General features: G+C 42.9%; 1 protein-coding gene across 14 annotated transcripts in view; it reads left to right on the top strand.

The window, feature by feature from the left end:
* The window catches only part of LOC139530252 (GRAM domain-containing protein 4-like), an 85,647-nt gene that overhangs the window by 42,304 nt on the left and 24,171 nt on the right, over positions 1-19,172 (top strand). For 10 of the 14 annotated variants that reach the window (XR_011665988.1, XR_011665986.1, XR_011665987.1 and 7 more), the window contains 14 exons: positions 5,425-5,545; positions 8,151-8,176; positions 8,372-8,463; positions 9,007-9,098; positions 9,208-9,256; positions 9,444-9,515; positions 9,661-9,704; positions 11,556-11,665; positions 11,837-11,991; positions 13,585-13,602; positions 16,511-16,658; positions 16,890-16,983; positions 17,950-18,040; positions 18,604-18,672. Coding sequence is in view for 11 of the 14 variants with exons in the window: in XM_071326487.1 (XP_071182588.1) it covers positions 5,425-5,545; positions 8,151-8,176; positions 8,372-8,463; positions 9,007-9,098; positions 9,208-9,256; positions 9,444-9,515; positions 9,661-9,704; positions 11,556-11,665; positions 11,837-11,991; positions 13,585-13,602; positions 16,511-16,658; positions 16,890-16,983; positions 17,950-18,040; positions 18,604-18,672 (1,181 nt within the window). In the remaining 3 variants the exon portion in view is untranslated. Of the gene's footprint in view, positions 1-5,419; positions 5,546-8,150; positions 8,177-8,371; positions 8,464-9,006; positions 9,099-9,207; positions 9,257-9,443; positions 9,516-9,660; positions 9,705-11,555; positions 11,666-11,836; positions 11,992-13,584; positions 13,603-16,510; positions 16,659-16,889; positions 16,984-17,949; positions 18,041-18,603; positions 18,673-19,172 lie in introns of all 14 variants that reach the window. The other 4 variants (XM_071326480.1, XM_071326488.1, XM_071326483.1 and 1 more) reach the window with 4 other exon arrangements.

Consider the following 19,172-nt stretch of genomic DNA (forward strand, 5'->3'; position numbering starts at 1 on the left):
TTGTTGTCGAGAGACAGTCCGATGCTGGTAAATTGGTGAGTAATATCCAGGCTAATAACAGGGCTGGTGTCTGTGCAGAAGGTAAAAGCTACTAGCAGCGGCAAAAAAATTGCTAAATTAGCTTGTAGATGGTATTGTAGCCCAAGAATTCGCTGGTAGACCTCTTCAGCTAGCCGGCAGATGGGCCTAGCTCGAGGCTAGCTCAAGGCTAACTGGTGCTTGCTTCGGGACAGAGGTGTTAGCCAGTAGTAGCCACTCGGTTGCAGCTAGCTAGCTGTGATGATACGGTGTAATTGTCCAGAGCTTGCGTCAGGAATCCGGTGATGTGGTAGAGAAAAAGCAGTCCTATATGCTCTGGGTTGATATCGCGCTTGCAGACTGGCAGGTATTGGCCCGGTATTGAAGCTGGCTGTGTCCGAGTTGAGGGTGAAGACCGCAGCAGTGGCTAACTGACTACTAGCTAGTAGCTAGTTATCTGGCTAGCTTCTGATTGGGGTTACGGTTCTAAAGTATAAAAAAATAGCAGGTCCGTACCACATTGAGTGAGGCGGAATGTAGGAATGTATATTCAGTTCCTAGATGGAAAGTGAAATTAAAATATATACGAAATGTACACGAAAAATACGAAGACTATTTACACGGGACAGGACATGACAAAGACACGTCCGACTGCTACGCCATCTTGGATCATGACCTCAGTGATCTTCAGGTCCGAAGATCTAGAAAGAGGCCAAAGGTCCCGAGTTGGAAATACGAGTTAGAAAGGAAATCGCATTCAGAGCTAGTTTTTTCCCGAGTTTTCAGTTGTCTTTAACGCGCTGAATTCAGAAGTCAGAGTTCTGAGCTCCCAGTTGTTTTGAATGCGGCAATAATCCCAACCCAGATACTACTAACAATACAAACGGATTGTCATAGCTAGCCACCATGCATATATCTGCAGGTAGCTAAAGCTAATCAACGAGGTTCAATGTTAGCTAGCTAGCTAACATTAGGCTATAACTAACAATGTAAATGGCTTTCTGAGATACACATAACGTTAGCTAGCCAGCCAGCTAACGTTAGCTAGCTAGCTAACAGTACACTTTAACTTGCAATGAAAACAACTTTAGAAATGTATAATATCTGAAAGTGTAGCTAGCTAGACCCTCTTCCCCGTATACATGGATGAACGCTTCTCGCTGTCTGTCACCGATCCCATGGTTGCCCTTAGTTTGAAGATGTAATCCACAGACAGGTGTTTTATTCAACTTCTCTTTTCGACTCCCGCCACATATTTGCAATCAAACGCCAGAATTTACTCCATCTCCTTAGCTATCATACTCTGCTTCCACTGGGCATTCCACTGATTTCAAAACTGGGTAAACTCCTTTCATGACAACAATACTGCTGTCTGCCGTTTTAAAAGACTACAATGTCTGGTTCAATGAAAATGTTTTTACCTAAATCAGGGATTTCCTCATCTGATTCATTTTCAGAATCCGAGAGAGTCATCATGGCACGATCGTCCTCAAGAAAGTGGAGCGCATTAACAACACTTTTGCAGTTCTTCATGTTATTTCTTTAAGAAAAACTTGGTAGAAAGGTTTAGCTGCACATACTGAGCAGGTCATGTTATAGACAGAAGCATGCTACATGGCTACCAATCCGAACTAATTTCTCGGCAGGCTAGCGGGAAGGTTCCTGTGTTTTTCTGTGGTTAAACCAACTAGGGTCGTAATTTAACAGATGTATTCGTATTTACAGATGGCATAAATATTTGTTATTATGGCACATGAAAGTTCACATGTTCCAGAAGGCATTTCTACCAAAAAACACATTTTAATAACAAATAAATGTTTACATTCAAATGCCTCTCCTGTGAAATAGTGACGTGCAACATCCGCCTAGTTTCCTGAAACGAGTCAAATATTTGACTAAAACATAATCTTTTCAAACCTTGCTTATGGGTGGGAATACTTTGGAACAGATTTCCAAAATTAAAATCACTTGGATGTCACCTGGAGATGATTTGCTGGTGTTTTTACAGTCTTATGTCGAACAATAAATACAAATAAATCAATACTAATGGGCCAAATAAAATCACCCTCAGACCAAATTCAGCCTGCAAGTTGGGGAACCTTGCCTTAAAAGATTTTTAACCAAATCTCTTTTTTTAATGTAAATTGCATGTTATGTAAAGGTCCAGAGGCTTTTTTTGTGACTTCACGTAGTTATGAAAAACATACCTAACCTGCAATAGACTTCCTCATTGCTCGTTCTGCAGTATGGGGGCTCTGAAAAACATGAAAAAAGGCTCCAAAAACACCCAAATACTTTCTTTTGAAATGACAAAGCTCTCAGTATAGTGATTCAGGTAGATGTTTAGAAATTATATCGTGTACTTTATCTGCTACCTTATATTCCATTTTGTGCGACTCAAGCTGTTTCCCCTACCAGATGTGCTGCGCGGGCTACACAAAGAAGCAGCACAGTGTCACGGCGGTCCTCCTCCTCTTCTACCGAAAAGGAGGAGTAGTGAGGGAACCAAGGCGCAGCGGGTTGTGAATACATGATGAATTTTATTTTAAATAAACAAAACGAACAAACACGAAAACGAACTATACTTGAAAATGATACAAAATAACAAAACGAAAGTAGACAGACCTGAACAACGAACTTACATACAACGTGAAGAACGAAATGAACAGGAACAGACTACATAAATGAACAAACCGTAAACAGTCCCGTATGGTGCAAACATCGACACAGACACAGGAGACAACCACCCACAAACAAACACTGTGAACAGCCTACCTAAATATGACTCTCAATTAGAGGAACGCCAAACACCTGCCTCCAATTGAGAGCCATACCAGGCAACCCTAAACCAACATAGAAACAGATAACATAGAATGCCCACCCAAACTCACGTCCTGACCAACTAACACACAAAACTAAACAGAAAACAGGTCAGGAACGTGACACACAGCTGATAGACACTCGTTGGATGTGGTAGGGCTTCCAAACTATCAGGGATTACAAAGGGAAACCCAGCCACGAGCTGCGCAGTGGAGCGAGCCTACCAGACAAGCTAAATGCCCTCTGAGGCAAGCAACACTGAACCATGCATGAGAGCACCAGCTGTTCTGGACGACTGTGATCTCGCTCGCCGTAGCCGATTTGAGTAAGACCTTGAAACAGTTTAACTTTCACAATGTCGCGGGGCCAGACGGATTACTAGGATGCGTGCTCAGAGCATGCGCTGACCAGCTAGAAAGTCTCTTCACTGACATATTCAACCTCTCCCTGACCCACTCCAATTCGCATACCGGCCCAACAGATCCACAGATGACGCAATCTGAATTGCACTCCACACTGCCCTCTCCCATCTGGACAAGAGGCACAGTGTTCAACAACATAGTGCCCTCCAAGCTCATCACTAAGCTCAGGACCCTGGGACTGAACACCTCCCTTTGCAACTGGATCCTGGACTTCCTGACAGGCCACCCCCAGGTGGTGAGGGTAGGCAACAATACACACGCAACGCTGACCCTCAACACGAGGCCCCTCAGGGGTGCATGCTTAGTCCCTTCCTGTACTCCCTGTTCACCCTTGACTGTGTGGTCACGCACGGCTCCAACACCATCATGTTTGCTGATGTCACAACGGTGGTTGGCCTGATCACCGACGATGATGAGACAGAGAAGCAGCCTATAGGGAGGAGGTCAGTGACCTGGCAGTGTGGTGCCAGGACAACAACCTCTCCCTCAACGTCAGCAAGACAAAGGAGCTGATCATGGACTACAGGAAACAGAGGGCCGAGCACACCCCCATCCATATCAACGGGGCTGTAGTAAAGCGGGTCAAGAGCTTCAAGTTCCTCGGTGTCCACATCGCTAAGGAATTATCATGGTCCACACTCACCAACACAGTCGTGAAGAAGGCACGACAATGCCTCTTCCTGCTCAGGAGGCTGAAAAGATTTGGCATGGGCCCTCAGATCCTCAAGTTCTACAGCTGCACCATTTGAGAACATCTTGACTGGCTGCATCACTGCTTGGTATAGCAACTGCTTGGCATCTGACAGCAAAGCGCTATAGAGAGAAGTGCGGCTGGCCGAGTACATCACTGGGGCCAAGCTCCCTGCTATCCAGGACCTCTAAATAATTGTCAAAGACTCCAGTCACCTGAGTCAGACTGTTTTCTCTGCTACCGCATGGCAAGCGGTACCGATGCACCGAGTCTGGAAACAACAGGACCCTGAACAGCTTTTACCCCCAAGCCATAAGACTGCTAAATAGTTAGTTAAATAGTTAACCAATAGCTACTCAGAATAACTGCATTTACATTTTGACTGATCACATATGCTGCCGCTACTGTTTTATCATCTACCCTGTTTCCTCAACACTTTATCCTTACCTATATGTACATATCTACCTCAATTACCTTGTACCCCTGCACATCGACTCGGTACTGGTACCCCCTGTATCACAGGAGGTTGGTGGCACCTTAATTGGGGAGAACGGGCTCGTGGTAATGGCTGGAGCGGAAAGAGTGGAATGGTATCAAATTCATCAAACACATAGTTTCCATATGTTTGATTCCATTTGATACATTCTGGCCATTATTATGAGCTGTTCTCCCCTCAGCAGCCTCCTGTGCCATTGTCGTTACTCATCATGTATCTATTCCTCGTATTGTTTTTCAATCATTTCCCGTTTTTTTTTTCTCTGCATTTTTGGGAAGGGCCCATAAGTAAGCATTTCACTGTTAGTCTCCACCTGTTGTTTACGAAGCATGTGACAAATACAATTTGAGTTGAACCACCCACCACCACATAGTCTGGGAAATCCCAGACCTATGCTGGAACGTTGTTAACATTGTGGGATGCAACCAGTATGCCTTGGGAGACTAACCACCAAATTGCTCGTCCGCTCAGCCACATTCCAAACTAAGCGAGGATGGAGTACAGATTTGAATGGTACTTGTGAGGTGTCTTGGGGAATAACCCGAGGTGTCTATTTTAATTGGGTGTGATGTCAGGCTGCAACTTATTTTAGTGAGGTGTCTCGTAGCGAGCTGTTAGTTAATTAGTTCCAGAGACGTGCTGTAGTGACGATACAGTATGAGGGAAAAGGAGATTAGAGAAACTGCTAAATAAAGACAAGGTGTTTGGATACACTGTAATGAAGAAATACAGGCGCTAATGTAGGTCTAACAAAAAGCATACAGAGTGTTGTATTCACATAGTTTCATACTGCTACGACCATGTAACATTGAGTTGAATACTGGTCAAATGTATACAGTATAAGTAGTGGTCACCAACACTAGTCCTGGAAACCAACAAGGTGTGCAGGCTTTTGTTCCAACCCAGATATAACCGACCTGATTCAATAAAACAAGATCTAACAATATCCCATATGTTCCTTTGCCCCTGCAGACAAGCAGAAGGAGACCATGTACTCATGGCTGCAGGCGTGGCTATACAACCGGTTTGGAGCGTACATCGGGGACTTCCGTTTCCAGCCGGAGGAGAACACAGTGGAGCCAGAGGAGCCGCTAAGAGGTGAGAACTGTCACACTTTTTCCCCCCGTTGAGAACATTTGTAGGGATAGTTTTGTGGAATTTCCCTTACCTTGAGTTCTGCCTAAAGGCCCATAGTGACGGAATCCACAATAATCCATTGTTTACTTCTGTCACAGCCAGCAGCTAGCATAATGGGCATCGTCCAAATTCATGAATTTAAACCAGCGGACTGATGTTAGCAAAGCGTCACTATGGACCTTCAGCTAGGGTTGCAAAGCTACCGGTAATTTATCAAAACTGCCAGAATCTTCAGTATTTTTGGTAATTAACAGATTGCCATAGATTTTCCATCGTAACTTTGGTAAATGATGCTTGAATAAAATAAATCTATTCATATTGTGTTCTTTTTTTAAATGATCTGTTGTCCATGAGTTTCTAGTCGATAGACCACAGGAGAAAATAGCCTAATTGAATGAAAAATATCTAATCACCAATGGCATTATTTTCTATTAACTCTGCAACTCTTCCAACTATTGACTTCACAACTGCCACCAGTTTGACACCAAAACATTGACAAAAAAAATGATATAATGGATATTTCATGCTGAAACCCTCATATTTGATGCACACACACTACATGTTAATGTTTTTAATGGATGTAAATTGTAATGTCTTTTGTCTGTAATGTCTTTTTTGTTACGTGTCGGACCCCAGTAAGACTAGCTGTCACCATTGGCGTCGGCTAGTGGGGATCTTAATAATTCAAATCAAATGTTCACTAAGTTTATATTTAGGATAATGTTTTACAGTTTTGTCATTGCATTTTTTTTATTTTAAAGTCATCTTATTTAAATCTGCAATATATAACTTTTTGGGTGACCCGACCAAATTCACATAGAAATATGAGTTATAGATCTTTTATTCTCTTTGAAAGCAAATCTAAGTAGTGTTAGATATGCTTTATGTACGCTATTTCTATGCTTCCCGTTCTTAAGTTTCATTTTTGCGTCTTTTACTTTCGGTTTTGTACACCAGCTTCTAACAGCTGAAAATACAATATTTTGGGTTATTGAAAATAGATTTCATAGTGGTTTAGATGGTAAAATGACTCTACACTATGCGTTGTTTGTTTTGTCACAAACTGAAGTTAGGCAAACTATTTGAATTTTAGCAAACAGGAAGTGGCTAAAAGATTTCTGCATATTGCAACTTTAATTATTTCATATTTTTAAATGTTTTAAATGTGATAAGGGTCGGAGATAATTAGACACCTGTGATAATCTGAAATACCCAAAAGTGCCAGTAGATGTCTTGTGATTACATAAATTCCTTGAAAGATTATGGTAGTGTACTGGTAAACATCAAAAGTTTCCAGTAATATACCTTCCCTTTGCAACCCTAGACACAACTCAAGGTAAGGTTAATTTCACCCATATGTGGATTTTGCCTGAACTATCCCTTTTTTAAGATTCTGATTTCAACATTTGCTCTGACGTTGCTCCCCTCTGCTTCTCCCCTTTTCATTTCGATCAGCCAGCCACTAGTCATCAGGTTAACCAACTCGGATGACCCTGAGTACATGCTGCTTAGAGAAGGGTCATAAAACTGATTGCTTTGTAATGGGCCTAGAGTCTGTCAGCATGCTATTCATCAGCACCCATCGTAAAGTAGTAAAGTAGCGGTCCCCATGTCTTCACCCTGATGTCAAATTGGCCTGTTATTATAACCCACAGCCAATCCCAGGGCTTTCAGCACAGTAGAAGTTGTAACCCTGTTGTTGTGGAAGTGGGAGGATTGTCTGACCCCTGGGGCTAGATTGAGTGCACTGCAGCAGGCTGTTGTCATTCTATGCTAGTTAAAACTGATTTAGGTCTTCCTGCTCCAATCCAAACAGTGACCTTTTATAGTTGCCCTGGATCAGTCCTCCTGATTAACGCAGAGTGGAGTCATGGGTACTCTGTGTTATGTTATGAAACTCAATCCAAGTACAATAGACAGGGGTAAGAGGAGAGGAAGAGAAGAAGAGAACACTCAGTGTTAACAATGCCAGTATAGTCATGAGTAGTCTGACTCAAACTGTGTCCTGTAACTTTATCCAAGTGCATAAGAGGACGGAGAGTGAGAGAGCAGAAGAGGCAGGGGAAGAGAAGGAAGGAGTGTTCACTGCACCCTGCCAGTTGAAATGAACTTGATGTTAGTTTTGGAGGCTGAAAGGGAGATGAGATAGGAGGCAGACAAGAAGGCTTTGGCAGACAAGTGATTATTTCAGGCAACACATATGGCAGGTAGGTAGCCTAGTAGTTAGAGCGTTGGACTAGTAACCGAAAGGTTGCTAGATCGAATCCCCGAGCTGTCAAGGTAAAAATCTGTCGTTCTGCCCCTGAACAAGGCAGTTAACCCGCTGTTCCTAGGCCGTCATTGAAAATAAGAATTTGTTCTTAACTGACTTGCCTAGTTAAATAAAGGTTCAAATAAAATACTTTCCCATGAAGGATAGCTAAATGCAGTGAAATCAGTTTTACTCTTCCTCCACCAAAACCTATATAGCACTGTTTGTGCTTGTTCCTTACATAATTTTGTTCTTGCTTTTGTCATGCTGAGTTGTAATTGAAAAAACTCCCATTCTCTTGTCCCCTGTACTCAGATTGACTGAAAACATGAGAAGACTCAGTAAGTTTAGTGAACAAGATGTACCGATCACACTCAATGTCAGCCGTATCTTGATGAATATCATATTCTGAGTCTAATGCTATTCCAATGACATATCTTTATTGTAATAAAATATGTATACATGATTGATGCATCAACATTTGTGTCTTGATAGTGTTTTTTAAAAATGTTTTAATATTTTCTACATGTCTGTAGAGCGAGATGCCAAACCTGTCATAAACTTTAAGAGGAACCTTTTTGCCTTGTCCAGCTGGCAATCAGTGTATACGTCAGCCTTCGCCTTCATTGTGAGTGTATACACACACACACACACACACACACACACACACACACACACACACACACACACACACACACACACACACACACACACACACACACACACACACACACACACACACACACACACACACACACACACACACACTGTTGAGCCTGAAAACCCAGCAGCGTTGCTGTTCTTGAGACAAACCGGTGTGCCTGGCACGTACTACCATACACCGTTCAAAGGCACCTAAATCTTTTCTCTTGCCCATTCACCCTCTGAATGGCACACATACAGAAGTCATCTCGATTGTCTCGAGGCTTAAAAATCAACATTCCAGCGATAAAGATCAATAGCTCTATCGCTCCACCTGTATAGCAACATCTATTTATGTTTTAGAGAGATATTTGCATGTAAATCTATATCTGCCCCAAAACGGTATGCAATATGTGTTGCATAGTACCGAGATGTTTCATACTCAGTATGAGAGGTGGTGGATAGAGGTGGATAGATGGAAATAATAGATTGTGTGTGACCTGTTCTACCCTTTTTATATTTTACACAGATCTATATGAATGCAGCGTGGCACGGTTGGGCCGTCCCCATGTTTATCTTCCTAGCCATTCTAAGGTTGTCCTTGAATTACCTCATTTCCAGGTAGCTAAGCTCATTACAATGTGCATTGCCTGTTCTAAATTGTTCCATTTGAACATATACAATCTCTTGTGAGTTGAGTCAAACTTGTCTCTCTCCACTTTCTTCTCAGAGGTTGGAGGATCCAGTGGAGTATTGTGCCCGGGGTCTCTGAACCTGTGGTAAGACTTTAATGATGTCACCTCTTTTGGGATCATGCTTTACCTAGGAAAGGTCCAAAAAGAATCCCCTTGCATCTTCCACACGCCCCTACACCGTCAGTGTTTGCAGATTTTAGGGCACTGGGCGTTACCTTAATGCTGTTTGCTTTCGGGGGGAATAGTTTGGATGTATCTCTTCTTTTCCTAGGAACCACCAAAGGAGGATCTGACTGTTTCAGAGAAGTTCCAGTTAGTTCTTGATGTAGCTCAAAAAGCACAGGTGAGCTGTAACAACTGTTTCACCTTTTTGAGTTAGAAATTGTTAGAGATGCTTGATGACATCTATTCATAGTCATGGAGCTGCGATGTGAGGTGTTTAAATTGTTGTGCCATTTTCACAACAGAAATGTGTGTGTTCTTAACAGAATCTTTTTGGAAAGATGGCAGATGTCTTGGAGAAAATAAAGAAGTGAGTGTGTGTTTGTTACCGGTATGTTTAAGTTTGTTAACCAGCGTGTGTTTTACACTTCGTGTGTATATATACAGTTGAAGTCGGAAGTTTACATACACCTGAGCCAAATACATCCTCGTAAACATTCCCTGTCTTAGGTCAGTTAAGATCACCACTTTATTTTAAGAATGTGAAATGTCAGAATAATAGTAGAGAGAAGGATATATTTCAGCTTTTATTTCTTTCATCACATTCCCAGTGGGTCAGAAGTTTACATACACTCAATTAGTATTTGGTAGCATTGCCTTTACATTGTTTAACTTGGGTCAAACGTTTCGGGTAGCCTTCCACAAGCTTCCCACAATAAGTTGGGTGAATTTTGGCCCATTCCTCCTGACAGAGCTGGTGTAACTGAGTCAGGTTTTTAGGACTCCTTGCGCTCACACGCTTTTTCAGCTCTGCCCACAAATTGTCTGTAGGATTGAGGTCAGGGCTTTGTGATGGCCACTCCAAGCCATTTTGCCACAACTTTGGAAGTATGCTTGGGGTCATTGTCCATTTGGAAGACCCATTTGCGACCAAGCTTTAACTTCCTGACTGATGTCTTGAGATGTTGCTTTCATATATCCACATAATTTTCCTCCCTCATGATGCCATCTATTTTGTGAAGTGCACCAGTCCCTCCTGCAGCAAAGCACCCCCACAACATGATGCTGCCACTCCCGTGCTTCACGGTTGGGATGGTGTTCTTCGGCTTGTGAGCCTCCCCCTTTTTCCTCCAAACATAATGATGGGCATTATGGCCAAACAGTTCTATTTTTGTTTAATCAGACCAGAGGACATTTCCCCAAAAAGTACGATCTTTGTCCCCATGTGCAGTTGCAAACCAGTCTGGCTTTTTTATTGCGGTTATGGAGCAGTGGCTTCTTCCTTGCTGAGCGGCCTTTCAGGTTATGCCGAAATAGGACTCGTTTTACTGTAGATATAGATACTTTTGTACCTGTTTCCTCCAGCATCTTCACAAGGTCCTTTGCTGTTGTTCCTGGATTGATTTGCACTTTTCGCACCAAAGTACGTCCATCTCTATGAGACAGAACGCGTCTCCTTCCTGAATGGTATGACGGCTGCATAGTCCCATGGTGTTTATACTTGCGTAGTATTGTTTGTACAGATGAACGTGGTACCTTCAGGCGTTTGAAAATTGCTCCCAAGGATGAACCAGACTTGTGGAGAGCTACAATTTATTTTTCCTGAGGTCTTGGCTGATTTATTTAGCTTTTCCCATGATGTCAAGCAAAGAGGCACTGTGTTTGAAGGTAGGCCTTGAAATACATCCAAAGGTACACCTCCAATTGACACAAATGATGTCAATTAGCCTATCAGAAGCTTTTAAAGCCATGACATCATTTTCTGGAATTTTCCAAGCTGTTTAAAGGCACAGTCAACTTAGTGTATGTAAACTTCTGACCCACTGGAAATGTGATACAGTGAAACAATCGGTCTGTAAACAATTAATGAAAAAATTACAAGTGTCATGCACAAAGTAGATATCCTAACCGACCTGCCAAAACTATAGTTTGTTAACAAGAAAATTGTGGAGTGGTTGAAAAACGAGTTTTAATGACTCCAACCTAAGTGTATGTAAACTTCCGAGTTCAACAGTGTATATATGTGTGTGTGTGTGTGTGTGTGTGTGTGTGTGTGTGTGTGTGTGTGTGTGTGTGTGTGTGTGTGTGTGTGTGTGTGTGTGTGTGTGTGTGTGTGTGTGTGTGTGTGTGTGTGTGTGTGTGTGTGTGTGTGTGTGTGTGTATGTATGTATGTATGTATGTATATATATATAATAAATCTGTGTGCGCATGTGTATTTCAGCCTGTTCATGTGGGTGCATCCTGAGTTTACTCAGAAGCTTTACGTTGGTCTATGGGTGGCCTTGATCTGCTCCTGTCTCATCCCCTACAAGCTCATGGGCTTTATGATTGGTAAGTACAATATGTAAATTGTACCATAGGGGTCACTCCCTGCTACACCTACTCAGTGAGAGCCCCAAGCATTGAGATGAGAAAAAGACTTGAGATATGCCAGATGTGGAAAGAGACATGGAGAGATCCTCTTGATCTTCCCTCATGCCTTTCTGCATGTCTCCTCTTCAGGGCTGTATGCGGGGATCAAGTTCTTCATCATCGACTTCATGTTTAGGAGCTGTCCCAAGCTAAGGGACAAGTATGACACGCCCCACATCATCTGGACCAACCTGCCCACTGACCCCCAGCTGAAGGAGCACGGGGGCGCGGCATTGTCCAGACGGGTACGTCTCAAACTCTACACATACTATTGTATATAATGTGTTTGTGTGTCTGTATATGTGCAAGTCTTTTGTGCCTACAGTGGATTCGGAAAGTATTAACTTCCCTTTTTCCACATGTTGTTACGTTAAAGCCTTATATTCTAAAATGTATTAAATCGTTTTTCCCCCTCATCAATCTATACACAATACCTCATAATGACAAAGCAAAACCAGGTTTATAGAAAATGAAAATATGACATGTACATAAGTATTCAGACCCTTTACTTAGTACTTTGTTGAAGCACCCTTGGCAGTGATTACAGTCTCGAGTCTTCTTGGGTATGACGCTACAAGCTTGGCACAGCTATATTTGGGGAGCTGCTCCTATTCTTCTCTGCAGATCCTCTCAAGCTCTGTCAGGTTGGATGGTGAGCTTCGCTGCACAGCTATTTTCAGGTCTCTGCAGAGATGTTCGATCGGGTTCAAGTCCGGGCTCTGGCTGGTCCACTCAAGGACATTCAGAGACTTGTCCCGAAGCCACTCCTGCTTTGTCTTGGCTGTGTCCTGAGCGCTCTGGAGCAGGTTTTCATCATGGATCTCTCTGTACTTTGCTCCGTTCATCATTCCCTCGATGCTTAGTTCAATCTTGCTTTCATCAGACCACATAATCTTGTTTCTCATGGTCTGAGAGTCTTTAGGTGCATTTTGGCAAACTCCAAGCAGTCTGTCATGTGCCATTTACTGAGGAGTGGCTTCCGTCTGGCCACTCTACCATAAAGGCCTGATTGGTGGAGTGCTGCAGAGATGGTTGTCCTCTGGAATGTTCTTCAAACTCTGGAGCTCTATCAGTCACCATCGGGTTTGTGGCCACCTCCCTGACCAAGGCCCTTCTCCCCCTATTGCTCAGTTTGGCTGGGCGGCCAGCTCTAGGAAGAGTCTTGGTGGTCCATTTAAGAATGATGGAGGCCACTGTGTTCTTGGTGACCTTCAATGCTGCAGAAATGTTGTTGTACCTTTCCCCAGATCGGTGCCTCGACACAATCCTGTCTCGGAGCTCTACAGACAATTCCTTGGACCTCATGACTTGGTTTTTGCTCTGACATGCACTGTCAACTGTGGGACCTTATATAGACAGGTGTGTGTGCGTTTCCAAATCATGTCCAATCAATTACATTTTCCACAGTTAGACTTCTCAAGGATGATCAATGGAAACAGGATGCACCTGATCTCATTTCTGAGTCTCTTAGCAAAGGATCTGAATACTTATTTTTACATAAGGTGTTTCAGTTTATTTTATTTTTATATATTAGAAAACATTTCTAAACTTTTTTGTTACTTTGTCATTACGGGGTATTGTGTGTAGATTGATGAGGAAAAACATTAATTGAATCGATTTTAGAATAAGCCTGTAACGTAAACAAATGTGGAAAAGGTCAAGGGGTCTGAATACTTTCCGAAGGCACTGAAGGTACATGTACACACACATGACATATTGATGTGTGTCATTGTCACAGTTCATCCCTATTAATGTTGGTGGTCACAGCAGCTGGGACTGTGGGAATCTTTATGTTTGTGTCTGATCACCTGAGTTCTCTGTTGTTTTTCCTCTCTCAGCTCTCTGGGTGTGAAAAGGTAGGGCTCCTTAGCGTGCACTTTGGTTGGAGAGTGTCTGTGTTTGCGCCACCATCGTATGTGTCATTAGAGATAAGCTGCATTCCAAATCGACCCCTTGCCCCTTTGGATATCAGCAGTAGAGCAATGCTAACAGTGTCTATGTGAAGGATCAAAATGTGCCTTGTCTTTTAAATCTGTGCATCTACCACAGTGCTGTTGAAAGTGTTATTTTCCATGTGGCACCAAAGTAGAGATTACCATAATGGTGTTTTGAATGTTAATTTTGTATCCATTCTGATAGACGCGATCAGAAGGAACCCTATATTCAAGGTAGTGCTATGTGTGTTGAGGAAGTAACTGGAAGCTAAAAACTGCTCACTGGTTCTTTAGAAAGATAGTGATTTGTTAATAGTATTTGTAGTTTGTGCAAAAGTGTGATTGCATTAGAGTAATGTCTATCATAATATCATACCGGTAACTACTCTTCCATAAAATCCCATGCAATTATTTAAGGTTGTTTGTATAATGTTCTAATAGTTAGCAATACTTATCAGTGTGTTCGGGCCAGTTTGTGTTTTCTAGAGAGAATTCCTGCCAATGGTCAGCAAAAACAAATTAAAGTCAAATCAAATAAATAATAATAAATAAAGGAATAAAATAAATAAGAATGGAGCTATATACAGGGAGCACCAGGTCAATGTGCTGAGGTACGAGGTATCATGAACGCAGGGTAAAGTGACTAGGCATCACGATAGATAATAATAAGGTATTTGAGGTAGATATGGACATTAAGGGGCAGTGTAAAGTGACTAGGCATCAGGATAGATAATAATAAGAGTAAAATAAAGAACAGAGTAGCAGCAGCAAATTATGAGTTTCAAATTGTGTGTGTGTGTTGTGAATGGGACTGTTAGTGTTGTGTGTGTGTGTGTGTATAGTCTAGTGAGTGTGCGTAGGGTCCGTGCAAGATGGAGTCAGTGCAGATAGTTTGGGTACCATTAATTTACTATTTAGCAGTCTGGCTATTTAGCAGTCTTACGGCTTGGGGGTAGAAGCTGTCTCGGCGCCTGTTTGTCCTGGAGCCGATGCTCTGGTACTGTTTGCTAGGAAGTAGCAGAGTGAACATTCTATGGATTCAGTGGCTGGAGTCTTTGGCAATTTTTCAGGCCTTCCTCTGACACAGCCTGATACTGTTTAGAGGTCCTGGATTGCAGGGACCTCGGCCCCATCACCCTCTCTCCACACCACCCTCTGTAGCGCTATGCTAAAGAGGGTGGTGTTTCTGCGGTCAAGGGCGGTGCATTTGGTATACCAAGCGGGGAAGCAGCCAGTCAAGATGCTCTCGATGGTGCAGCTGTATAACTTTTTGAGGAGCCTAGGGCCCATGCCAAATCTTTTCTGCCTCCTGAGGGGGGAAAAGGCCCTGCTGTGCACTCTTCACAACTGTGCAGGTGTGTGTGGAACATGTTAAGTCCTTAGTGATGTGGACGCCAAGGAACTTGAAGCTCTCGACCCGCTCCACAACAGCCCTATCGATGTGGATAGGGGCCTGCTCTCCCCTCTTTCTCCTATAGTCCATGATCAGCTCCTTGGTTTTACTAATGTTGAGGGAGAAGTTGTTGCCCTGGCATCACACTGCTAAGTCTCTGACCTCCTCCCTGTAGGTTGACTCATCACCTACCACCATCGTGTCGTTAGCAAACTTGATGATGGTGTTGTAGTCATGCGTGGCCACACAGTCATAGGTGAACAGGGAGTACAGGAGGGGACTAAGTACACACCTCTGAGGGGCCCCCGTGTTGAGGGTTAGCAAACTTGATGATGGTGTTGGAGTCATGTGTGGCTACGCAGTCATGGGTGAACAGGGAGTATAGGAGGGGACTAAGTACACACCCCTGAGGGGCCCCCGTGTTGAGGGTTAGCAAACTTGATGATGGTGTTGGAGTCGTGTGGCTACGCAGTCATGGGTGAACAGGGAGTATAGGAGGGGACTAAGTACACACCCCTGAGGGGCCCCCGTGTTGAGGGCCTGCGTGGTGGAGGTGTTGTTGCCTACCCTTGCCACCTGGGGCCGGTCCGTCAGGATGTCCAGGATCCAGTTGCAGAGGGAGGGGTTCAGTCCCAGGGTCCCTGGCTTAGAGGGGACTATGGTGTTGAACGCTGAGCTGTAGTCTATGAACAGCATTCTCACATAGTTATTTCCCCTCTTGTCCAGGTGGGAGAGGGCAGTGTGAAGTGCAATTGAGATTGCATCATCTGTGGATCTGTTGGGGAAGTAGGCGAATTAGAGGGGGTCTGGGATAATGGTGTTGATGTGTGTCTTGACCAGCCTTTCAAAGCACTTTATAATTACAGATGTGAGTGCTACAGGGCAATAGTCATTTACGCAGGTTAGTTTGGAGCTCTTGGGAAACATGGACAATGGTGGTCAGCTTGAAACATGTTGGGATAACAGACTGGGACAAGGAGTGATTGAAAATGTCTGTGAAGACACTTGCCAGTTGGTCTGTGCATGCTTTGAGAAAACCTGTCCAGTCATTTTTCATGTTTCATTCTTTAGAATGAAAGGTTGTTATATACAGTACAGGGCATGAGTCCATTGCGTCATGCTTTGCATGAGACACACCATAAACCTATCATTCACATCCCCATAAGCAATGTATCCAATGCTCTCCACTAGTACCCCAGCCAATATGCACTGCTAACCAAAAAACTGTGTACGCTTTGAGTCACCTGCAGTGAAGTTTTCTGAGTGATGCTGATGACCAAGTCAAGCCACTGGTTTGAGAGAGCCTGCTATAATACACATACGCTGCTTAGGTCTAGCCAATTCCCTTCCCACACTCCTAGTCTAAAATGCTGACCTCTCTCCTCCATCCTTCCTTGTATCCTACCAATCTTATCCCCGCTCTCTGTTTCTCTTTAGATCCATCCGACGGTAGCTCATGGCAGTCTAGGAACAGCCTTACCATGTGGTATCAGTCTAGAGGAACAGACTGGCAGGGCCTACAATACTAAGAAGGGGGCTTTCCACGAGGTCTTCAATCTTTCCGGGGATGAGCGCCCCCTAGCAGGTTGGTAGAGCACTACATGATAATTCTCAGGAGCGACAGCTGACTATTTGTGCCTGGATCACCACCTCACCCTTTTCCATATTTCCATAGTTTTTGTTGATGAATTTAGTGTTTATCGATTGTGTTATGTTGGTGCAGTGCAAGCAGTGAAACCATGAGTATTGACTGTGTTTGTTGGCAGTGTGCCAGACCTGATATATATATGTGTGTGTCGACTGGTTTCGTTGGCAGTGTGTGAGAATGGCTGGCGATGCTGCTTGATCAACAGGGACAGGAAGAGTCCCACAGACTACATCCGTAATGGTGTGCTCTTTGTCACTGAAAAGTAAGCCATATACTGTTAATACCTAGCTGTCACATGTAGATATGCATACTGAGTATACCAAACATTAGGAACACCATACCCCGTTCAAAGGCACTTAAAATCTTATCTTACCCATTCACCCTCTGAATTGCGCACATACACAATCAATGTCTCAAGTGTCTCAAGGCTTAAAAATACTTATTTTTTTATTGTATTTATTTTTATTTAACTAGGCAAGTCAGTTAAGAACAAATTTACAGTTAAGAACAAATTTATTTACAATAACGGCCTAAAAATAAAATAAAAAAATAGGACAAAACACACCACGACAAGAGACACCACAACACTACATGAAGAGAGACCTAAGACAACAGCATAGCATGGCAGAATAGCTTCATTAAAACCCCCTAGAGTTGATGTCCGGCCCCCGTGGAAATCTAATTAGCATAATACAAAAATCCCCATTAAAATCCTTCAGTTTAAGCTGGAGATGTGTTTTTATGCATTGGATGCATCTCAATCCACTGTGTCCGCCGATGTCGCATGTTCCCATCGGTGGCGAAAGGTGACCGAGCTAGAGCGGTCTTCTCACAAAATCGTCTGTAGCGTCTGAACGGGTTTGGCCTACAAACTATTATGACCCCTCTATGGCAACATGAGACTCACACGAACATGATGGTGTTCTACAACCCCCACAAGCGTCTTGGGACTCGTCTGAAGGGCTTAGACTGTTATGGGTTAGCTTGTCTCCTGCCTTTCATCTCCACTGATTTGAAGTGGATTTAACAAGGGACATCAATAAGGGATCATAGCTTTCACCTGGATCTTCCTGGTCAGTCTGTCATGGAAAGAACAGGTGTCCTTAATGTTTTGTAAACTTAGTGTATGCATGTGCTCTTGCAGCACCCTGTTGTGTGTTTTGTATTGGTTGGTGTGTTCAGGTGTAATGTGTCCTTCTCTGTGCTTACAAAGTGTTTCCCTCCCCAGTTACCTTTGCTTTGAAGGCTCAAGCTGCAGGTCAAATTCCTCCAAAAAGAACAAAGTCATCAAACTGATTGACATCACTGATATTCAGAAGGTGGGTTTCTCTATTTTCACTTCACCTTCTGTCCAATGTCTAAATTCATTGGTTGAACAAAAATTTGAGTCGGGCGGTATTCGTATTTTCTGTACCATACCGAGGTATATGGTATTACCGAATGTTCACACAAGGGGTGCTATTTCCAAATTATAAAGGGAACTTTGCAGTAGTTTAGGAATCACAACGACAGACGTGACTGGACAGGGATGTTAGTGAACTTTGTTTACTAGTGTTTAAAAAAATTATTCATGTTTTTTTTGTTTTTTTTTGAGGCACAAACAATTTAGGCAAGAAGAATCTTGATCCAGGAGGATGCATAGCTGGAGTCCTCTGCTGGATATAATTTATTTGACACATCTTAGATTTCTTAAAGTTATAAGCAGTGGCATAACACACACACCCAAACCCCCCAAAATAAACATGATTTTTTACAGTATTGAAAATCATACAATCAATATTTCGGTATAAACGGTATATCTCCCAAGCCTCCTAAAAATCGACTTCTGCAGTAGAATGTTAAGGTTGTCTGAGTTTATCTGGTGTTTTTGTTTGTCCCACAGTACAAAGTCTTGTCTGTATTACCTGGATCTGGAATGGGAATCTCCATAGCAACACCGTCCACCCAGAAGGTAGGAACACTTATGGACAGTCCATTTTAGGCCATGTTTCTTTTCTCTCTATTTAGGTCTGAGTGTTTTGTCAAATATGTTGTTGAGAAGATTGTTTATTTTTTGTGTTAACTTTTATTTATTCAGGGGAGCCCAATTTAGACCAGGGTCTTCTTTTCAATGGTGCTCTGGGGGCAGAAAAGAAAATATAGAAAACTATAAGAATAACAAGTCCATTACATTAGAACATCACAGCCATCATAAACTACTGTAGCTGTTAAAGTAAATCAATCAACAAAATTGCACACCTGGGTGAAGTCGTTTATCATCAGGGTTTTAAAGTGCCCTAGTGGCACCAGGGAATCCAAATGTAATACATTTTGTAAGTGGTTCCAAAAATGTGAAGTGTTACAACTAAAAGCGGATTTACCTAGTCCAGTGGAGACCCAAGGAACCTTGAGTGAACGGATTTGGTATCTCATGTTTTTATACTTTACTTTTTATATATACTTTAACAACAA

Source organism: Salvelinus alpinus, chromosome 9, assembly GCF_045679555.1.
Source record: "Salvelinus alpinus chromosome 9, SLU_Salpinus.1, whole genome shotgun sequence".
NCBI classification, from domain to species: Eukaryota; Metazoa; Chordata; class Actinopteri; order Salmoniformes; family Salmonidae; genus Salvelinus; species Salvelinus alpinus.